Source organism: Podarcis raffonei, chromosome 5 (assembly GCF_027172205.1).
Source record: "Podarcis raffonei isolate rPodRaf1 chromosome 5, rPodRaf1.pri, whole genome shotgun sequence".
NCBI lineage: Eukaryota > Metazoa > Chordata > Lepidosauria > Squamata > Lacertidae > Podarcis > Podarcis raffonei.
In genome coordinates, this window is record NC_070606.1 from 92,248,283 (window position 1) to 92,271,334 (window position 23,052).

A 23,052-nucleotide genomic window follows, 5' to 3' on the forward strand; every position below is an offset into this window, starting at 1 on the left:
GAAGGGTTAATGATAACACAACAGGTACGGCTGTCTGCGAAGGGATACAGAGAGCGAGAGAGAGAAGCCGCTCAGCGCGATCTAAACAAAACGCTGCATAATCGTTGAAATTGACATATTTGTACAGGCGAAACTGCAGTTGGTAGCTTGTTGGCGAGGACTTGTTTTGGCTGATTTCGTGTTTAGATGATCCCAGGATTGGGAGTTGTGGAAGCAGGAGGGAGAGCAGGGGCACTGCCTGCTGCCCCTCCCTCCACATAATGAGCTCATTTCCATATTTGCGCCTCCCGCAGCTGTGAGAAAATCTTTGCAGGGACTTTTAAACGTTCCGATACGTCCCAGCTCTCCTTCCGTCTCCCCGGTTACGGTGGCAACTCGAAGGAGAAGTAACCCATCTACTGATCGCTCCGCTGACGCTCAAAGGGGAAAAGATATATGTTGATCTTGGCTGGCATGTCGCAAGCTGCTGCTGGGGTTTGGAGTGGGGAGAAACCAAACCGAGCCGCACGCAAGGAAATAACTCTTCTCTGCCTTCCTGGATTGCCAAACTCGCGTGCACTTTTCCCAGGGTCTTTGGGGGTTTCGCATTTCCTAGTCTCCCCCTTCCCTTCTCTCTCCCTCCCTCCCCCCTCTCCCTCTCTCCTTTCCTGATTTCATCTCCCCAAAGTGTGTTCAAAAGAAGCAAATCAGCCGCTCCCCCCCCAACAGATAACAAAAAGACCGGGATCACCCCTGGAGTGGTGGGTGGGTCCTTGGGTGACTTGCAGAAATGGGGCTCAGCTGGAGTTAGGAAAGGAAAGGGGTCACTCCAGAATTGCATTGCTATGATCTCAGGCGACAGCCTTACTTGGATGGAGGTCCCACTGAACACTGGCGCTTACTACCGAGTAACCTGTCAGGCCCCGAAACCATAACTTCACTTTCAAGCGAGCCCCCCTGGTTTAGAATCGAGGGCAAAACTCCAGAGGGACAGCTTCTCTCCCCCCTCCCCCTCTTCTTTCTATTAGCATAGCATGATTATGGGGGGGGTTGTGAATATATAGAACTATAGTTGGGTTTAAAAGCAAAGGCATTATAAAAAGAAAATGTAAGATACATCCAAAGTGAAGCCGTTTTTAAGGCTGAGGGAGTCTTCTGCAGAATTACTCCGGAGAAAATCCCATTCAACCCGGAGGGTATTTCCTTGCCAGTAAACGTGCTGAGCCTACGTGCGCATTTATCTTCCACGGGACAACTGCGCGCCTGAAATTCGTGAAAGGTGAAAATGCTTCACTTCTGCTAGATCTGGTTTCAGATGAATAGGTTTATTTATCTAGAACAGGCATGTCCAACTTTCAAGAGACTGCGATCTACTCCGACTATATAAAAAAAACTGGCAGTGATCTACCAAAGTTGTTGACCTTTTTTGGGTGGGGTGGGGGAAGGGTCTCGAGATCTACCTGTTGGACATCCCTGATCTTGAAGATTTGTATCCCGCCGCTAGAGACACACAGGCGGGGGGGAAACGTCCCACGTACTATATAATTCGAACCCCGGTTCATTTAAATTGCTTGAGTTTGGGCCGGTTTACATCTAGGACTTAATAAAACATTGCATATGAGAATTGAGCCAACAACTTTCTGTGGCACTCAGGCAACTTTTAAGTCAGTTACGCAGTTCTGCGGTTAGGTGACGTTTGCCACTGTCGTCCTTCCAAACATTTCCGTAGGACTGTTTCAGTGAGGAGGCTCACTAGGCTGAGCCCAGGAAAAGCAAACCGCCTCGTTTGTATCAACCTTAGGCCAGCAGTCCAAAGGGGTTGTTCCATCAGCACACGCAGTTAAGCAGCAGTTTTCCCTTTTAAGCTGAGCTGAGCTTCAGCTCTCCAAAAGACTTCCTCCGGCTATGACATCATCGGGCTTACTTCGGTGTAAGCAGCCTGAGGACTGCAGACCACACAGCCTCATTAAATCAATGGAGCGATATGGGCTCAGCCCCTAATTCTCTCTGGCTCTGATCAATTCAGCAGCAGGTTGGAGATGGGGTTCCTCCGATTGGGACTCCTGGGGCGCTGTTTCACCCGGGGGCTTGGCCAGTTATTTCAAGGAGACTGAGCCACAAGATTACTCCCACAGAGTCCATTTGCAGAAACGTATTGGTGTGTGTGTGTGTGTTCAGGGATTCTTCTTTCTTTCTTTCTTTTTCCTTTTCAAAAAAAATAAAATCTCTTATCTGTAACAAGATGTATAAATATCATCAAAGGAAAGAAGCCCTGTAACTCTTGGGAGAAGCAAAGAGGAAGCATAAGCGGCTTTTTCGCCTGATGATTTGTAGCTCGGCGAGGGGCTCGGCGAGCAAACACCCTGCAGGTGCAGGCTGTAACATCGCCATCCGGACTTTTAATGTAGATTACTCTGCAACTTGTTTGATCGGTCCTTTGAACCCCCTTTACAATTGCCTGTGACGAAACGCCAGGCTGGTTCTCTCCCCCCCCTCCCTCCTCTCTCTCTCTTTCTTTGAATAAGGCCTTGAGGGTAAGTCCTCAGGGCTTTGAAAGATTTCCAGTCCCCCCCCCTTTTTAAAGTTAGATTAACTCCCCCAACCCAAACTCTGCTCAACTTTAGAACCTAGGTCCGTCTGTCACTTTGGAGTCTTCAAAGGGCGTATTTTCAAGCGAAGATCGTTCCTCAGCCTGCAACTTTATTTAAGCCCAAAAAACTTTCCTCTCTTAAGACCCCTTCCTCTCGCCCTTGCTCAAAATTAACCCCATCCCAAATGCATTTCAATGGAGCTAAAGCCTACACTAATTTCAATGCAGTTGATTTCCATATAAGTACACTTATCACTGGGGAATAAGGACACAAACACACATATATGAAGGCTTTGGGGAAGAGGAAGAACCCTTGAAGTCAGCAGGGCGCACTTCAGAATCAGCATACGTAGGATCGGGCTGCGACACTACAATGGACGGCTGGAGAACCTTTTGTGGGTCTTTTTCACATGCAAAATTCTCATGTAGGAGTGAATTCGGGTTGTAGCCTCTAGCCGCGAGGGATACTGGGAGACCCCATCCTTACTTAGGCCACAACAAGAAGGAACCTTTCCTTCGTGAGGGAATGTGTCCTATCCACAATGCGGGATTAAGTATTTGGATAAAAGCTGCTGCGTTTGGGTGTTTATTTGGAAACAAGTTCCCTTGGAATAAACGGGCCGTGACGCTTGCTCAGATGGGGCTACTTGCACCTGAACATTTTTTTACCTGGGAAACGAAGTTGGGGTGGGGGACAGCTTCCAGATACACAAGTGCCTTCTATTCCTAAATCGACTATGTGGACGTGACAGGCTGCAGTCATAACGGGATGTGGGCGCAGCAGGTGCAATCATAGAGTTAGGCGCCACAACCTTGCTCCTGCTCCTGCTCCTGCTGCTGCTGCTGCTGCTACTGGTCTCTTTCTCTGTAGTCAGCTTCATGTAACCGCCTTAAATGAGCTTTTACTTCACATGGCAGTTACGTAGTGCATTCAGACATTTCTTCAATTTGAAGTTGTCCTTTCCAACGCCATTGCGTGTTGGCTTGCAGGAGCTGTAGGTAGCGTGAGATCACTTATTTTAATGAAAACGGAGTTAATTTTCTTCGAGTACTTGTGCACCAAATTTTAACACAGGAAGCATGTACGGGATATAACATGTATCGCAATCTACAAGCCATTCACACCGCAGCCTTCGTATTTAAGTGGATTTGATGTCCACGGGACTAAATTCGAATCCACAACCAGTTTAGCCGAGTTAGGTATCGGCATATGCTTGGGAATCGAAACCGGAAGGTCCTTATTGTGCTATATAAGACATTTTAAGCTGTTGTCCTGGTTTTAAATTTATTTCGTCCCACTAAGGTAAATCTGCTAAAAACGTAAAAACTTCTGTTTAATTCTGTCGAGCCCCTCCCCCACCGGACCCATTCTTTGCTGTGAGACAAGCGGGTGTGTTGGGGCAACATATCTGGACTTAAGGATGTGATTCGCAAACGTGTTAAGACGCAGCAGTTGGATGTGAGCAGGCTTTGTGTCCTGCCTGCAAATACTTGCCCGCCTCTGTCCCTCCAGCACTACTGCGAATCCGGTTGGAAGACACCGGGATCTCTAAGTCACCACCGACTCCGGAATGAAACGCAGGAGTTAAGTCAGACTGTAGGGCTAACGCCGAGTGCGTAATGCCAGTTTGTACAAGTTGATGGAGGCTAAACTGAAATAAACTGCAAACACAACATTATCCACAAAGCTATTTAGGCTGAAGGATTTGGGATTCAACCTATAGAGATTGCGACCCTATTGAACGCATGGATGTGGCAGCAACTCGGAGGAGACCCCTTGAAGTTAATGACGCTCACTTGCTCATGTTCATTAATTTCAATGGGTCTACTCGGAGTAAAACAACAGAATCCCACTTGCAATCTTGACTCCAGTGCAGTGTATGATCCCGGTGCCAGCTCACTTTCATTCATGGGGGCCAACTCCTAGGGACCGTGGGGCCTTCAGCCCTCACAATAAAGTATTTGCGGGGGCCGGGCCCCCACAGAGTTGATGGGCATTCCCATTCAAATGAGGTGTGTGCACTGCGTCACGTGATCGATTACGTGGGTGGCGCTTACCTGGGCCCCCACAATATTTTATTCAAGTTGGCACCCCTGCTTAAATTCAATGACGTCATCACAACCTGGGAGAAAAGTAGCCCAGACATTAGTCTGAATAAAAAGGTACGTTTCACTGTGTGGCTCGTGGAGCAAGCGACCTCTGCATCCTTACTCGATCGAAAGCCCCACAGATTTCATGGGGGCTGGAAGTGGTGTATGTAAAATTGCCGCATTCTGTCTTCTTGATGTTTCCCGGGACTGAGGGATGAGTGTGGCTGCAATCTCAGGCGTGCTTACCCAGGACTAAGCCACTTAGATCAGTGAACACGGACAGGATCGAGCTAGATTTTTATCGCCGGGACGTTCGTAGCAACAGAATCGAAGGAATGCTGCCCCATAAAGCTACGCAAGAGGAACAGCAGGGCTTCAGGAAGCCTGGACTGCCCCGTCCTCTCTTCTGCCCGAGGAGTTGACTGCGCCCCACCCCTTCAGATTTGCTTGATCCGGCTTACCGGCCCCCTCCCCCCAATAACCATTGAACTCTTTGCCCCTTCCAAACTTGCACAAGCGGCGCTTTGTTTCCATCAAAATAAACTCGGGCGAATCAATCTCTCCCTATCAAACCAGGGATTTGAATTAAAGGCCCATTGGGGACACTTGAGGCGACAAAGGGTTACACATAAATAAATGCCACATTTGCCTATTGCAAAAAGTTTATCTCTGGCCCTTTCTGGCGCACAACAGGGGGAAGCCGGGGCGGGGAGATGGACCCTCGTTTATTATCCAGCTGTAGGCAGAATGGAAGGAGACCCTCCTCCCACTTTCCTCTATTTGGTCAACAGCAACCGTCTTTGTTCGCCAGATCTCTTCCCCAATTTTAAACTTCACTTGTCCATCCCACGTTTGTTTGTTAATGACGCGATTACCATCTGGCTCGTCCTACTTTCCAGAAGATATAAATCTTCGCCTCTCCCCTTCCCCCATTGCTCTCCATCCTCCCTCTTAAAAAAAAAAAGTTTAATTCTCTTCCCCCTCCCGCCTCACTCCCGCCGCCGCCCATTATCGTTTAAGTACTACTATAGCCAGAAGAAAAATACGCTCTCAAGGCTGCGAATTCTTCAATACGGTCTCAAGTCGGGGCCAAGTAATGTCACCACCTGCCCCTATAAAGGGGGTTTGCCAATTTCACATCCAAACCAAAACGACGCCAAAAAAACAACTTTCAGCACCGTCCGGGAGGATTTTTTTCAGTACCCCCTCCCCCCGTGTGATCTAAGACTCTGTGGGATTCCGGTTGAGGACAGAAACGGAGCAGGTTGTGTGCAGCGATGGCACTTCACTAGATCGAATCTGCTTATAGTGGGATGAATCACAGAATCGTAGAATTGCAGCGCTGGAAGGCACCCAAAGGCCATCTAGTCCAGCCCCCTTGCAATGCATCAATCACAACTAAAGAATCCTTGACAGAAGTCCATCCACCCTCTGATGTTTAAACTTTCTTTCTCCATCCTTCTACTCCGGATTCTGCCCTTTCCAACCTATTGGGCAGCAGATTCCAGGATGCCTAGGGATACGAATCCTTCAGTTATCCCCCAAATTTCCCCGTGGTGCGGTTCTCGACCACATGTTCCCCTTTTGGGGCTACTTCCTTTAAGCGAGAACATTGGGTGCACCTTTCCTCCAGGCGTGATCCGGCAAAATTTGAGCTTCCCCCAGCCTTTTCTAAACTAAGGCAAGTGTGTGCTTTTGAGAGAATAAAAGGGTTGGGGCGGGGGAAGCGAGCGAGCTAGAAGTTGGCTTGTGTCGCGGTTCCACAATGACCAGTTTATTCATTGCCTCCAACCCGAGTGAAAGAAAAGGCCAGGAAGGAACCTAATCTCCCAGAAGCCCCCGAGGAAGTCCAACCATTTCAATTCAAAACTTCCAAGGCTGGGATCCGAAGGAGTTTACTCTGGAAGAAAAGTTCCGTGGGGTTTCCGCCGGGTTTCATCCCGAATCAACCCGGTGTTAAATTTGAAACAGAATGCGCTTCTATTTAGCAGGGTTCATGGGCGTAGCCAGGATTTTTGTTGAGGGCGGGGGCAGGACTTGGTTAGGGGGGAGCAGGACTTTTGTTAGGGAGGCAGAACCGACGTGATTGGTCAGCTAGTTCAGAATTTCTATTGTTTTACTTGATCTAGGGGGGCAACTGCCTCCCCCTTGGCTACGCCCATGACAGGATTACTGCGATGCAAGGCAGGCTTTGTGGAATATATCGCCCCTCTACCACCACCCCGCTTTCACTGTCAGGCTTCCGCGCTAGATTCCTCTAGAATCTGCTGCAAATAAGCCCCCCCCCCCGCCACAGCCGCCGCTCCATCGTCCCCTTGTGTACGCACTGTCAGAAATAAGTTAGGATAATATGCACTAAATATTATTATTTCCACGCTGAGTAGCTGATGGGTAAGAGAGAATCTCCCTCCTCCCACTGTTTCCCCAGAGAAAAGAAAGCAGCCCTTTTAGAATTCAAGGAATAAACGCGACGATTGTGCAGGCACGCGCACATACGCGCGCGCACGCATATATACGCCAGCCTCCTCCACAATTCATCTGATATAAATAATTAAGAAAACGCACTCACTTCAGTCTGCGTTTCTAATTGTGTGACCCAGCTAAGGAAAGGGAGCCCTTAAACAGTGATTAATTAATATAACACTGGAGTAAGCTGTTTCCTTGCAAAGGATGCTTCTATTACTGCATGCAAACACCCCCTCGTAGATTATAAAGTAAATGTCGAGCTCAACTTTCCCTAAAACCAGAGCGTGTAAGCTTTGGAATTACACAGAATTCTTTTCGGAGGGGAAGAGAAAGAACTGCTAATGACAAACGCACATCTTTTAGGCACTCCAGGAAAAGAGTGGAGGAAAACCCCCACAAAAGTTCTCTGCAATGGGCAGCAGACTTAGCTAGTTGCCTGCTTTGTGTTATTGTCTTTCTGAACTGACCCAAAACACTCATTTGAGAAATAGCTGCCTTTTCCTTTTCCACTGACAAAGAATGCTGAGTAACTCCAAAGTCTGCATATTCCCTGGACAAAAGCAATCAATTACGCTGTTGTCTGGAAACAACCCAATTCACCGCCATACAGAACTGATTATAAAATAAATGTCATACTGTCTTTTATTGGTGCAAGTTCGTGTAAACTTTAGAGTTACCACTGATTTGCTTTTCTTCAAAAGGTGAAGGAATTGATGTCTTTACTACGTTTAGCCCTGAAATGCATACCATTTCTCCAAACGTAATACCTAAATGGGAAGATGCCATGGACCAGCTGGTCTGCTGGCGGCAGATTCTCAATAAAGAGACAAAAGCACTCTGCATATGCTCAAATGAACATATTATTTCCCAGCTTCCCGGGACTAGCCTTTGCTTATTAATATAGCGGCACCCGTCCGCATGATTTATTTTATTTTATTGTTACAAAAAAGGAGAGGACAGGTCCATTACAGTAAGAAATAAAATAAAATAAAAGAGAGATCCCCCCCCCCGAAATTTGATATAGGAGGAGGTCCAAGAAAAGCGGAGGAAATGGAGGCAGGAATCATCATCAGCATCATCATTATTCAATGAAACTTGGAGTACCTGCTGAAAGGTAGTTAAGTCCCCCACCGCCCATGCCAACACGATTAAGGCCAGGGTGAGACCCTCCCTTCTGAAACCAACAAGTAAAAAACGCTTTGTGCATATTTTGTTTCTTTACGCGTGAGATAGATAGATGATAGATAGATCGATATGTCCTCAGAGTTGTTCAGAACAAATTGCGGAGGTCCCCAACTTCCAGGAGGGTGCACTTTTAATCACTAATCATTAAAATAGTTATGTTAAATATACTCAATTACATGCATGACTTCCTCCACCCCACCCCCGACGGGTCTTTCTATTCTCCCAGCTGCTCCCGTATTCCTTGACTATAGACACCAGGGGAGCGGCGGGGGTAGGGTTGGGACACCCTCGATTATAGCGAATCTATACATTTCTGGGGATTTCATCAGCCTAATTAAGGCTTTCCGTGTGGTCCACGGACCTGAATGGGCCTTTTACTATTTACTTTGAGCCAGGAGGGAGAGAGAGTGGTGGAATGCAGCCGGAGAGGGAGGGAGGGGACGAGAGTGCGGGGCTTGGAATTATCTTTCCGATGTTGACCCGGAGAGGTAGCTAGCTGTCTCTGTAGGTGTGTCAATTTAGTGTTAAAGTAGGGAAAATAGCAGGGGGAGAAAAATAAACCAAACCGGAAATAATTCCAAACAAACAGAGACACAAACAGCAAGCGGGAGCCAGCGATAATCGCCTGGAGAAGGCATATAAGGAGGGCGATGCGCCCTCTCCGAGGACTTTAGTCCGGTGCCTAACAAGCGAATCGGGCCGTGGGAAAACACTATTTACAGATTGATCCAGGCGGAATAATGGAAAAGTTGCAAGCGGGCGACCGAAGTTGTCGCCATAACTCCTCAACTATGGGCCTCCTTGGTTTTCTTAAGCGAGTCTGAGTGGCCGAGCTACTCTGGATTCACTGCGATGGGACGGGTGGTGTCTTTTGACATTTTAAAAACAAAATCTATTTCAGTAAATCCATTTTAGTACAGAGTATCAAAACGTCGAGGGTTGTCCGTCTAGATAGGAAAAGACAGACAATCCCTAATCTGCCTGATGCATAAGGGAAAAGCTCCCAGGGAGAGCTGTTCATAGAGATCAATCTATCCCATAATGTTTGACATGTATTTCTATTTGGTTTTCTTCCCCCTCGAGCCAGATCTGGATTCTGCTTCAGGTTGATCGATTAGCAGACTGACGTGGCAATAAAAGGAAATTTTCGTTGATGAATTCGTTCCTGTTTATGGAGATGCTATCGCTCTATCCGCCCGAGGTATTCTTTACAGAGATAGCTACAATATACGTGTTTTTATACGAAGATAATTATCTTCTAATCAGTCTCTCGCTAATCTCGCCGACATCCCGATCCAAAACGCAGTTTACACGGCAGCAAACCCCGCTGATTTCAAGATAATCTCCTGGCAATTAACTGGCATTTAGGAGATCAGATGTCCTAACTTGGAACATTCAAATAAATAGTCCGAGAAGAGACTGTCAATAATCAGAGAATAAAAATAATAGCAGGAAACAGATTTGCACTTCGTGCAATTCCTGTCTTCACAAGAGATGGACATAATAGAATGTGTGAGAGAGATTCAGTTGATCATCCATTTATTCAGACGGACAGAATTACATTAGCCTTGCAGATTCTCTGTGAAAGGACTTTCCTCTGGAAATTCTCCTGCCCAATATAGGCCCACTGAAATAAACGCGAGTTGCGCAAAATGCAGAAGATCTTTCTACCTAGATTCTGCCATAAATATTTGGGTATTCCCTAGATTAATTTGATATTTTTATATATATATATATATATATATATATATATATATATATATATATACCGCTTATACAACACTCCTGCTTTTGTCAAAAGTATTTTCCTCTCCTGCTCAAACACAGGTCAGTCCAACGAAAAAAGCCCCACCACCACACATGCAATATTAGAATTTAAGACGATTTATGCCCAAATCTTACAAACCTTTTACTTGCAAGAAAACCCCACTGAGAACCAACAGGCTGGTTTCTCAAGGAAATGTGTGTAAGTGCTCACTGATTTGGGGGTAGATGGAGAAAGAAGACCGACCAGATAAATCCTTCAGCTTCACCATCAGGGCTGACAGAGTAGATTAAGTTTTTCCACTCCCTCTACTTTTTAACTTTAATGCGCAAAACTATATATTTTTTTCAAAAGAAACGGTCTGAAATATTGCCGTCTATTTGCCCCTGGCCTGTTTAAATAAGAGCCTTCAAAGGAAGAAGGGGCGAAAATGCTAGTTGCGGCTTTCAGAGACACCTGTTGTGGAGAGGGGAAGAGAAAGATCGGCGGCTAAAACGGTGATCCTAAACGCCTTTAGCTGAATTTACTGAAATCAAGGCGCTTCCTTCCACAGGAAACGTTGTGTTTAGGATCTGGTTGTCAAAGAATTCGGTCAGATAAGCTCTTCGAGAGGAAAAGAGACGGGGGGGGGGGAGCTGGGAGAGGGACGGGGAAATGTCACCAAAGGGAAATAATATTTTATTCTTTTGGGAACCTATTGATACGGGCGGTGTGTTCTTTCCTCCCGCCCCGCCCGGGCCAACCAGTTCTCTTGCCCCGTACTGGGAGAGTCTGGCTGGCTTCCTTGCAAAGGGAAGACCTGAGATCCGAAACCTAATAACCATTTGGGATCTATAGGGATTTCTTGCTGATTTGGCTAGGACAGCCGTCGGTGGGGAAATTGTGGGGAAACCCAGCCAGATGGACGGGGTAGAAATAATGAATTATAATTATTTCCCATCTTTACAGAAAATTTAGCCCTTTAGGGCGACGGGAATGAGAAACAAGCGGGCACCAGACTCCTATAAATAGAGGCGAGGCAGAGGAGATCAGGGTGCACATTTCAATGTCTTTTCCTGAATTAATTGTCTGAACCGGAGTGGGATCCGAATCTATTAAAAGTACGGGGGGTGTAGAATCTGCTTTGATCAGCAAATTGCAGATAAAATTTTTATCTACAAAGCAGTGGACAGCGCTTAACACTTGAATAGCAAGTTTGTAGATAGACCTCCAATCTTATTCAACAGAAGCACCTAAATTATAACTGAGTCATAGTCAACGGGATATACTGTTGCAGAAACGTGTTTAGAATTGGCCTGTATGGACGCAGTTCTACAAACGGTACTGCTGCTGAAGCCAGTCCCACTTCTTTTCAAGGAAAAATCCGATCCTAAATATGTCAATAGGCAACTTGTAGTACTTTCTTCCTAGTTAAGAAGGCCACAATCCGGCGCGCCTTTACTTCAGACTCAATGGGGTTGTTCTTCTGCGTAAATACGCATAGGACTGATAGGCATAATTAGGCAGAGGCGTTGGCTATAAACGTGTTTACTTGGAAGTTGCAACCATTAAATCCAATGAAGCCTACTTCCAAGTAAGCGTGGTTAGGAACCCAGATATCTGAAATAACTAGAATCATAGAATTGTGGACTTGGAAGGGACCCCAAGGGCCATCTAGTCCAACCCCCTAGATCATACATGACAGATGACCATCCTTCTATAGGTGAAATAAGCCAAGAATCTCGGAGCAACTCAGGAGCAATCCTCCCGTCAGTTATCCAGGGTGCCCTTGAAATGTCTGGTGAAGTTTTTCTATGGGGTGTCCCAGTGCAAGGCTGCAACTCTGAACACACTTATTAGGGAGTAAATCCCCACCAAACTCGATAAATACGCTCAAAATCCAAATGTACATATCTCTCACATACAAGTGCACAGATTTAAGTAACCTGTGAACAGCCAGCCTTATGTGTGGCCCAAGCCGTCAAAGGGTAAAAAGTATAGCAAAGGGGCGGATCTTTCCTGTGCCATTTTGGGTGTGTGTGTGATAATAGATGCGCCATAGCTGTGCGAAACTTTTATGTGCTCCTAAAGCCCCCGGCGTTTTTCGTGACCCGTGAATCCTCCTAGACCTAAGTGTCGGCTGCCTAAGAACTGGCCGTGACGATGCTCCAAGGAAAAGCGAAGCGAAGCGGCGAGAGAGAGAGAAAGAGGAGGGAGGGGAGTTCTCAGGGCATTGAAATCTGGGGAGACTGAGTCGTCTTTGCCCAGAATAGTAAGTAAGGCAAGTTCACACGACGATCGAGTAACCGAGAGAACAAGAGGCCCATTTTAATCAGGTGGTTATCTCTCTCCGAGGTGGAGATCAGAGCTCCGTCCCTCCTGGCCCTGCCATTGTGTCCCCCCTGCTGGAAATGACAGCTCCTTCAGAAATAAGCAACTTTGTCCCTGGATGGGATTTCACCTCTCTTGCACTACACATGTCCCCATTGTCATTTTACAGCTCTGGCGAATCCTCTAAATTATAGAAGGGTCTAAGCTCGGCCTCATTAAATCCCTCTTTTTCTTTTTTTTTGGGGGGGGAGGGGGGAAGAGCCTCATGGTTGGCAGAGTATATTACTGTAAGCCGAGGGAGAGACTTGAATCTTATCCAGATGGGGATTGAAGGAGCTGTGGTACTTAAGAGCACTCTTCCGCGCGCCCGTGGACGTGCGTGCACACAACCCCCAGTCGCCTGATTAGTTTTTCTATATGTTATACATATATATATATATAATGCGCGCATGCGCTCGCGCTCACACACTCACTTCTGGACGGTTCTAATCTGATAAACGCGCAACAGTTTCCCTCTGTCAGAATCAAAGGATCAACTGCAACGCAATTTCTTCATTCTTTCCCTTCAGGTTCCTATTGTTCAGGCAACACTCAAATAAAGATATGATCAAATGAAGCTGCAGTTCCACCAAAGGGAAGCTGCCCTTTCATCTGACAGAGTTTCCTAATTTGAAGTTAAAAAGGGAAGTGCAGCCATGTATCCTTTGCAAGATTTCTCTTCAGGCGCAACGTGCTTGGATCCTTTTAAAAAAATATTAATATGAGGGTATTTCATATTTATTTGGAGCTTCAGCCTCCTCAGCCCATCCATCCAGAAAACACAGCAGGGAAACGCTAAACTGATGGACAATATAAGAGACATTCGGTCCCTTCCCCTCCATGTGAAGCGGGAGACAAAGATTGTGCCACTGGTGGCAACTCAGGATAAGTCGACGCCTTGTCTGCAACATCAAGTGATGGCCAGCACGCGTGAAAGGACCGTCATAGATCAAGCACCACAAATAACTTCAAAACGCAATGGTTGTATTTTTTTCTATTGAGTCAGTCAGTCAGTGATGCGACGCTGGGGCAGAGCTCCTGCGCATAGATGTGTGAAACCTCTCGGGCTCGGCCTTTGGCGAGTCTCCCGCAGAAGGAATCACTGATCCAAGGTTCTAATGGAGCTCAGGGCGGACGTCTTTAAGAAGCCAGCCTTAGACAAGTGCATAATAGTTGGACCCCTCAATCAGATATTTTAAGCCCCGGCATTTAAACATTTTTAGTGATATATAGGAGCATTTGACACTTTGTCGGGAAAATACTCAGAGATCCAGCGCAGATGCTGAACTATTGGGGAAATACCCTCCCGTGAGCAACCCACCCTCCTTCAGGAGAACGTCGCCTTCTGCTCTATGGAGAGCGCTGCAGAAGACCCAGGCAAGGAGATTATCCAATAGTTGTAACTCCCGGCATCTTCATTAGCCAATCCAGTCCCGGAAGTCCTTTCCCCGACCAATCAGAAATCGGTTTTCCTGGCAGCCTTCTTTTCCTAGCCCCGGGTTCACTTCGTTTTTCATAAATTTATCATCGAACACGGGTGCTTTTAAATATTCAGAGAACAACAACAGCCAGGTGCCCGCTGAACGCTGCGCATTAACTATGAATTAACTAAGATCCCTTTCCACAAGCTAACCGGATCACGATTTCAAAGGCAGCAACCTTACACCGAAGCTGAAACATTCCCTTGCTAAGCCCTATACACGAACACGCTATTGCCGGTTTCTTATTCAAAATAAAGTTCAGGAAAAAAGTCACTGCAGGTGACGTTGACAAATCATCCAAGAGTCATTAGCTGAAATCCAAATATTTTCGCATCTCTCCAACAATATTTATTCTGGAAGTTTAAAGTCGGCGGAATTTATTCCGAAGTATGTTGATTGGGCGCTGCACATTTACTCTCTTGAAGGCCCACTGATTTCTATCTAACGCTTCGGTTTAATTCAATTGTAGGTCAAGCGGTCAGCTTCTCCCCTAAATCTTGGGACCGGGCGCAGGGCTAAAACCAACGCGAACTCCACCTCCGAATTCTTTATAAAGAATTTCTCCACTACTTCTCAGGGTTTTTATACCTTTAACTGCTGCGTGACAGGGATAAATCCAACAGGTGCAGACTTCCCCACTACTGTAGCTCTAGCGTTGTTAATAAAAACTAAGCCATAGAATGGCTGCTCTTTTGCAAATGGTGGTTACATATTCCCCCCTGGACTGATGCGCAAGGGTGGGGAGTTGCAATCTTATTTTAACACGCCCCGATGAGGTCCTTTTCGCACGCTGGAAGCTCCTGGAAGCTCCGTTTATTGGATCACTGGATCCAGGTGTGGCCCACGGACTGCTCCTTCGATCCTTGGCAATCTTCTTTGACTTCGTTCTTGTAACAGTGTTAGAATCACAGCCTAACTTGGAAGTAAGTTCCATCAGAATCACTTCCGAAAACGTGCATTTGCCATTGCGAGAGGAGGGGGACGTTCAGTTTTTGTTTTAAGTGGTGGTCTCACAATACTCCCCGTTGAACTTTCTGTCCAGGTTGCCAAACCATTTGGAGATGCAAGGAGCTCTTCAGCCTTCGGCATGGAATTGAAGCGAGACGTATTGGAGATGGCCTGGAGATCAGTGGGGCAGGATGACAACAGCAAACTTGGCGGTAAGGGATCAGCTCTCTCTCCCCCCCCCCTTCCCCAAATCGTGGAGCTGAAAATGTTCGCCCGAGGGAGAGGAATCTGAACAAAAATGCCAAACCGGAGCCCTTCAGACTCCTGGGTTGCTGCCGCCACCCACCCACCCACCCACTCCTCTGGCCCCCGCCCGTCTCTTCCCTCGCATCGTCTTAGTAGCCCAGGCTGCCCATCCCCAAACCTGAAGGTGCCAAATCACGTTACTGCTGGCGTCGGAAGCCCCTTTCGGATCCGTGACAGCTGAGCTCTCCTTATCGATTATGTGACAGTGCGCTTCATCGGCGCAGCCCCAGAAGCTCCCGTTTGGACAAGGAAGCCTCCCAGAGAAGCGACTCCACTTCCTGTAGGCCCTGGAACCTGATCGATCAGATTTTAATGCGGAGAGACACTCCCGAGCCGGTCGCCGAACGGGTCCAGGCAGTGTCTGCTTCCCGCCTGACCTGGCCAGACAACCGCCTTGAAGCAAGAGGTCAAGGCGAGCAGGCGCCCGGAAAGACAAAAACCGTCTCGACTAAGCGCTGCCCAGGGGGTGGGGGTGGGGAGGCAGTAGGAGCAATCGGGACCCCATAGGTGTGAATGGGGAATATTCTCTGCGGCTTGGGTGTACCCGGGCACCACCCATAATAGGCGTCCCCGAGGGCTGAAGATGGTTGCGCAGGCCTCAGTTGCCTACAAGGTGGCATTGGCCATATTTTGAGAGCAGGCTGGCGCTGGCTGCTCCATTCGATAAGGCTGATGCGGAAATAAATCTCATCTCCTAGCATCTAATCCAGGCACAGGCTAACTCGGCCCTCCAGATGTTATGGGACTACAACTCCCATCATCCCTAGCTAACAGGAACAGTGGTCAGGGGTGATGGGAATTGTAGTCCCAAAACACCTGGAGGGCCGAGTTTGCCTATGCCTGATCTAAACGCACCCCAGCAATTGGTTTCCAGTAACATTCCGAAGAGCAGCTCATCTGAGTAGGAAGGAAGCTTTTCTGGAACTTGCCTTTTCCAAGCCTGATATGTTTCTAAGGTTTGTATGAGGCCTGTTCCCGCATCACACTGAACACAGATGCAAGTGGTCTGTAGACAAGTGTTTGTGTGAAAGAACGTTCATTTGTTGATCTGTACAGTTCCGCTCTTTTGTCCACAGGTACACAGACTGTGCACTCTTGAACGTTACGTGTGAATCGCTGTACACGTGTGGAGCTCAGTTTAATGACTTATATCCGGTTATACATTCGCTGAAGGGAACCTGAGGGCATCCCTGTGCGTAGGTGTGCTTCTGCCTGTCCCTTTCCATAGGATGGGCAGACAGAGGGATACTCGCAATGGCTCTTTCCTTCTTGTTCTACAGCACTGTATCTTGTTTCTCAAGGCCTTCCTGGCGAGACCGCGGGCAAGATGGACCGAGCAAGATTTCAGCTAGATAATGGGACATGGTTACGAAAAGCAAGCGAAGCCCTATAAGTCCTTGGGATGGGGACTCACAATCCACTGACTAGGGCCAAGCAAAGTTGAAGCGAGTTGTTTCAGGACTGCAGGACATTCCGAGTTGGTGTTAAACAAGGAATTGCCCCGGCAAAGCGAAAAGCTTAGATGGCCAGCCGCTTTTGCAGCAGAATCCTGAACATTACAATTTATTGCAAGCCATAGCTCCTTCAGGTGTATTTAAGACCTTGGCTTTAAGATGCTAACGTGCCCGGCCTACGTTTGCTGAGCTGGTTGGGTTCCAGTCTCGTGGGGTTTGTTCCCGAGTAAATATAGGGAAGATTCGTGTATAGGATTGTGGTGTCATTTTTGTCTAATGCCCTATTCGCATGTGTGTGAGAGACGAAGGGAGAGAGAGACAGACAAACGCGTTGATTTGGAAGTAAGTCCCGCTACATTCTGTGTCGCTTATTCCCGGGTTAAGGGGCACAAGGTTGCAGCCTGAAGCATCCGTATACACGCGCTTATTATTTCCAAAGAAGTTTTGTTGACTCAATAAGATCTGCTTCTAATGCAATAGCATTTAGGAAAGGGCGTAAAGGACGTGCAAAACTGCCTTTCCTATCCTTCTGGATATACACGGCGTGTGGCATTAGCGATGTTATACGACACGTGTGTTCGCATACGAATTGTTTGGGCACTTGCACATTTTACGTTTCATCCGTGTTCCACTCACGTCGCGGAATTGCGAAATATGCTTCTTAATTCCTTAGTAAGGCGCTTTAGGAGGGATCGCGCCCCTCGGGACAGAGAATCGGTGACACTTGGATCCTAAATCCTATACAGTGGTACCTCTGATTATGAAATTAATTCGTTCCGGAGGTCCGTTCTTAACCTGAAACTGTTCTTAACCTGAAGCACCATCTTAGCTAATGGGGCCTCCTGCTGCCGCACGATTTCTGTTCTCATCCTGAAGCAAAGTTCTTAGCCTGAGGTACTATTTCTGGGTCAGCGGAGTCTGTAACCTGAAGCATATGTAACCTGAAGCGTATGTAACCCGAGGTACCACTGTACTTTTAAAAGCAATTCAATTATTTCAGTGAAACTTACCTCCAAGTAATGGACATAGGGAGCGTGTGTGTGTGTGTCTATTGTTAATTCTGCTCAGACTACACCCGTGACTATCTTAAACCCATTAATTTCAGGGATGACTTTTAGGGTTGCTTCTGTGGCCTGGCATCCTTACCCATCAGCCAGTCCCTGAGCTCAGCTGCAGCTTCCTCGGCCCCCTCCAGCTTGGGAGAGAAGTGCCCGGAGTCTGTTCTGCAGCGCCAACTCCCAGGGGCCGGAAGGGAGAGCCTCTCCCACCTCTCTCCTCCCTCCAACATGTGTCCTGTTATGTACTGAGTTGAATAGGATCCAAACTGCAGCAGTCTGATTGGTCCTAGAACAATGCAGCAGTATGATTGGTTGGCAGGAACCACCCAATCATGCTCCAGATAGAAGTGAATCCACAACCTGATTGGCTTACGGTAGAATTCCGGAATTAGCCAATCATGTGCAGCCCATTGTGTAAATAATGTATATAAAGCAGATACTTTGAGGGGACATTCATTCATTCCTCCTCACCACTATGAGCTGAATAAAGAGCATGAAATCACTTTGCGACTCTGAGTATATTTCACTGGCGACGAGGATGGGATCCCGCTGAGCTGACTGCCACACACAGCACCGCAGCACCGCCACCTGCCGCACCGCTGCCTCGCACCGTGTGTCCAGGCTTCAGCTCCGGGACACAAGGAACTCAGAATGGCAACCGACAGCAGCTTCTCGCCGTTCAACCCAGCATCTGGAGACTGGGAAGCGTACGCCTCCCGTTTCACCTTCCTCCTAGAAGCCAAAGGGGTCACCGATGAAGAAGACGCCAAGAAGAGGGCAATATTCTTCAGTGTCTGCGGAGAGGAGACGTTTGAAATCGCCCGGGCTCTCCTTGCACCTGAAGACGTTGCTACTGTTCCATACAAAACAATAATGGAACAGCTGAAGGGGCACTTTTCGCCACAGCCCTCAGTGGTGGCTCGTCGAAATGCCTTCTACGCAAAGCGGCAAGCCCCTGGGGAAACCATAACTGGGTTTGTGACCTCTCTCCACCAAGCCGCCCGGTTCTGCAACTTCTCAGAGCTGGAGAACATCCTTCGGGACCGCCTCGTCGGTGGCCTGAAGGATGAGAAGCTGCAACGACGCCTCTACGCTAAGAAGGACCTAACGTTCCAGGTCGCTCTGGAGGAGGCCCTGGCAACGGAAGCTGCCAAGAGGTTGACGCAAGAGGCACGGCCGAGCCAGCCGTCCCAACCGAGGGTCCACCACGAAGACCTCACCGACGACTCAGGATCCAACAGGGAGGAGGTACACCGAGTACAGCAGCGCACTCAAGCAGCCCACATACCACAGCTGCCTCGACGAGAAGGGGGGAACTGCGCAAGCTATGGAGAAAGTCACGAGAGGAGGACCTGCCGTTTCCGCAACGCAGAGTGCAGGCAGTGCAGAAAATTGGGACACATCGCCTGGATGTGTCGGGCTCGGCCCACCCGACGCCAGGCATCAGATGACCAATCCAAGAGCCCCAGGTCCCGGGGCCCAACGCACCAAGGCAACTCAACGGAGCTCACGGACTTCCAGGTATACCAGTTGCCCCACCCCAACGTAGAGAAAATTTATGTAGAGGTACAGATAGAGGGGGCCCCATGCCTCATGGAGCTTGACACGGGTTCAACTCTATCCATAATCTCGGCTAGGACCTTAAGGAAACTGTGTCCTACTGGGGGTCCCAAACTCAGGCCGGCCCCATTCACCCTCCGGGACTTCCAGAAACGTAAGGTCCCCACAATGGGGGTGGGGACCTTCAGGGTGCAATACCAAGGGCGGACGCGGCAACTGGACTTGCTTGTGGTCAAGGGCCCCTACATTAGCTTACTGGGATTGGCATGGTTTGGACCACTGGGGCTAGCCGTCACCGGGGTGAACCACACGAGCTTACAAGTGGACGTGGACGCCATATGCAAGGAATTTCCGGGGGTTTTCGATGGGAAATTGGGACAGTATACGGGCCCCCCTATTGCTCTACAGCTTGACCCCACAGTACGACCGGTCAGGCTCAAGGCCCGCCGGGTCCCGTTCGCTCTGAAACCCCGTATAGATGAGGAATTGGACCGACTCGTGGAGCAAGGAGTGCTGGAGCCGGTGCCTAATGCCCCCTGGGAAACCCCAATCGTCACACCCGTCAAGCCTAATGGTTCAGTCCGCATCTGCGCAGACTACAAATGTACCATAAACAAGGCCCTCACGGCCCATGCATACCCAGTGCCAGTGGTCAGCCATGTCCTTGCCACCCTGGCTGGATCGAAAATTTTTGGCAAGCTGGACTTGGCCCAAGCATATCAACAGCTGCCAATAGATGAGGCCACAGTAGAGGCACAGACGATTGTGACGCACAGAGGAGTGTTCAGGGTAAAGTGGCTGCAATTCGGTGTCAGTGTGGCACCAGGCATATTCCAGAATCTAATGGACTCTCTCCTTAAAGGGATTCCTGGTGTCACCCCCTTCTTCGATGATGTGTTGATTGCCGGGCCCACACCAGAGGAGTTTGAGGACCGCCTCCGCACCGTTCTGCACCGTTTCCAGACGGCGGGTCTCAAGGTGAAGCGGGAAAAATGTCTACTAGGAGTGCCTCAGGTGGACTTTCTGGGATTTATGGTGGACGCAGAAGGGGTCCACCTGACTGGGGACAAGGTACGGGCCATTTGTGATGCCCCAGCGCCCAAGAACAAGACTGAACTTCAGGCCTTCTTGGGACTATTGAACTTTTACCATTCCTTCCTTCCCCACAAGGCGATGGTAGCGGAGCCCCTACACAGACTCCTGGACAAGCGGGCCCCTTGGGTGTGGGGCCAGCGCCAGGAGGCCGCATTCCAGGCAGTCAAGGACTCGCTTGTCTCAAACTCGGTCTTGGCACACTTCGACGAGAGGCTGCCGGTGGTGCTAGCATGCGATGCCTCGCCCTATGGAATTGGTGCTGTCCTGGGACACCAACTCCCGGATGGAAGAGAGGTACCGGTGGCATACTTTTCCCAGACACTCAACGCAACCGAGCGGAACTACTCGCAAATCGACAAGGAGGGTCTGGCAACCGTGAAGGGAGTAAAAAACTTCCATGATTTCTTGTACGGGCGGCCCTTCACCGTGGTGACTGACCACAAGCCGTTGCTTGGCTTGTTTGCCCCCGAAAAGCAGACCCCCCAAGTGCTGTCTCCTCGCGTCCTCAGGTGGTCAATTTTCCTTGCCAGCTACCAGTATGCACTGATTCACCACCCTGGGAAGGCGATGGGCCATGCAGATGCCCTCAGCAGGCTACCACTACCAGAAACAGGCCCTGACCCAGCACCTGCACAAGAGGTTATGAGCCTGGAGCTGCTTCCCGACCGCCCCATTCAGGCACAAGAAGTTGCACACCATTCCAAGAAAGATAGGGTCATCTCCCGGGTCCTGGACTGGGTGTGGAGGGGATGGCCCAGCAGCAGCCCCGGGCCAGAATTCGCCGGCTACACAACCCACAAACACGAACTGTCGGCCCACAAGGGGTGCCTGTTATGGGGAAGCAGGGTCGTTGTTCCCCAGCCCCTCTGCAAAAGGGTCCTCACAGCCCTACACGAGACACACCCAGGGGTAGTAAGAATGAAGGCCCTTGCCAGGAGTTATGTGTGGTGGCCGGGGATCGACGGAGAGATAGAGGCCTGGGTCAAACACTGCCAGGCCTGCCAAGAATCCCGCCCAGATCCCCCAAGGGCCCCAGTCCAGTCCTGGGAGTCTGCCCGAGCACCATGGTCACACCTGCATGTGGACTTCGCTGGCCCCTTTCAGGGGAAAACATTCTTCATAGTGGTGGACTCTTACACCAAATGGCTGGAAGTCGCACTGGTACCGTCCACTTCTACGTCCACAGCCATCCGGCTACTACGCAGGCTGTTTGCAACCCATGGGCTGCCTGACACTCTCGTCTCAGACAACGGGACTGCATTTACGTCAGGAGAATTCCAAACCTTCACAGCGCAGAACGCCACCCGCCACATCCGTTCGGCGCCATTCCACCCTGCCACCAATGGCCGAGCGGAACGCATGGTGCGGACCACCAAGGACACCCTTCGCCGCATGACGCAAGGGGATTGGGAGCACCGCCTTGCCACATTCCTTCTAGCAAAGCACAGCACCCCCAGCTCAACGACTGGCCGGAGCCCCGCTGAACTACTAATGGGTCGACACCTTGCAATCAGATTGGACCGCCTTCACCCCGATAGAGCTCAGGATGAGGTAGTGGTGGGGGAAGGCAGGAACCCCCGGACCTTCGAGGCCCAGGACCCAGTGTACGCAAAGAATTTTGGGGCAGGCCCTGCATGGGTACCCGCCAGAGTCACCAGGGTCACTGGCCCCGTGTCGTACGAGGTGCTAACAGATGGGGGGCAATGCTGGCGCCGCCACTGCGACCAGATACGGCGACGATTCCCGGGAGAAAACCAGGAGGAGGAGGACAGGTCAGGGAACAGTGGGGCAGTGAGGCCCATAGAGCAGCAGGGGCAAGCAGGAGAGGCAGAATCAGTAAATACAGAGGGGACCCGTGAGGCCGAAAGGACATCGGAACCAGAACCACGACTGAGCGAGCCGGTTGCGCCAGACCAAACAGCCCCATCACAGCCAGCATCCTTGGAACACGAGCCAGAACCTGAACCCCGGACCAGGGAACACCCCAGGCCGCAACGCACACGTAGGCCGCCGGCGTACCTTGAGGACTATGAATGCGACCTCCCGGGCAGGACTGGAACTTAGAGGGGAGGGGTGTTATGTACTGAGTTGAATAGGATCCAAACTGCAGCAGTCTGATTGGTCCTAGAACAATAGGATCCAAAAGGCAGCAGTCTGATTGGTCCTAGAACAATAGGATTCAGAATGCAGCAGTCTGATTGGTCCTAGAACAATGCAGCAGTATGATTGGTTGGCAGGAACCACCCAATCATGCTCCAGATAGAAGTGAATCCACAACCTGATTGGCTTACAGTAGAATTCTGGAATTAGCCAATCATGTGCAGCCCATTGTGTAAATAATGTATATAAAGCAGATACTTTGAGGGGACATTCATTCATTCCTCCTCACCGCTATGAGCTGAATAAAGAGCATGAAATCACTTTGTGACTCTGAGTATATTTCATGTCCCCAATGATATTATACCTCTGCGCAGATTTTCACTGTAAGCCCATCTTGGTTGAAAAGCCGGGGGCTCGAACGAAACAAATAAGCAAAGTCAACCAAGCTGAGACTCGACTCCTCACCCTAAACACAACGGCGCGGGGACTTTTTCGCTGCTCCTTTTCTTTTGCGCACAACTGACCTGATGGCTTTTTGTTTAAAAACGTATTTCTGCACTTCCGCGCTCTGCTACAAGGTGACCGGCGTTAGGATGTTACGAATCACCTGCTTGTTAGTCAACAA

The 23,052-nt window shown here is 49.2% G+C and overlaps 1 protein-coding gene across 12 annotated transcripts in view; it reads left to right on the forward strand.

Annotated features, from left to right (window-relative positions):
- Positions 1-23,052, forward strand: part of LOC128414804 (uncharacterized) — a 470,265-nt gene that overhangs the window by 398,825 nt on the left and 48,388 nt on the right. For 9 of the 12 annotated variants that reach the window (XR_008330734.1, XR_008330733.1, XR_008330735.1 and 6 more), the window contains one exon: positions 14,949-15,066. The exons of the other annotated variants lie outside the window; for them this stretch is intronic. Coding sequence is in view for 5 of the 9 variants with exons in the window: in XM_053390631.1 (XP_053246606.1) it covers positions 14,949-15,066 (118 nt within the window). In the remaining 4 variants the exon portion in view is untranslated. The remainder of the gene's footprint in view (positions 1-14,948; positions 15,067-23,052) is intronic. 12 annotated transcript variants of the gene reach the window in all.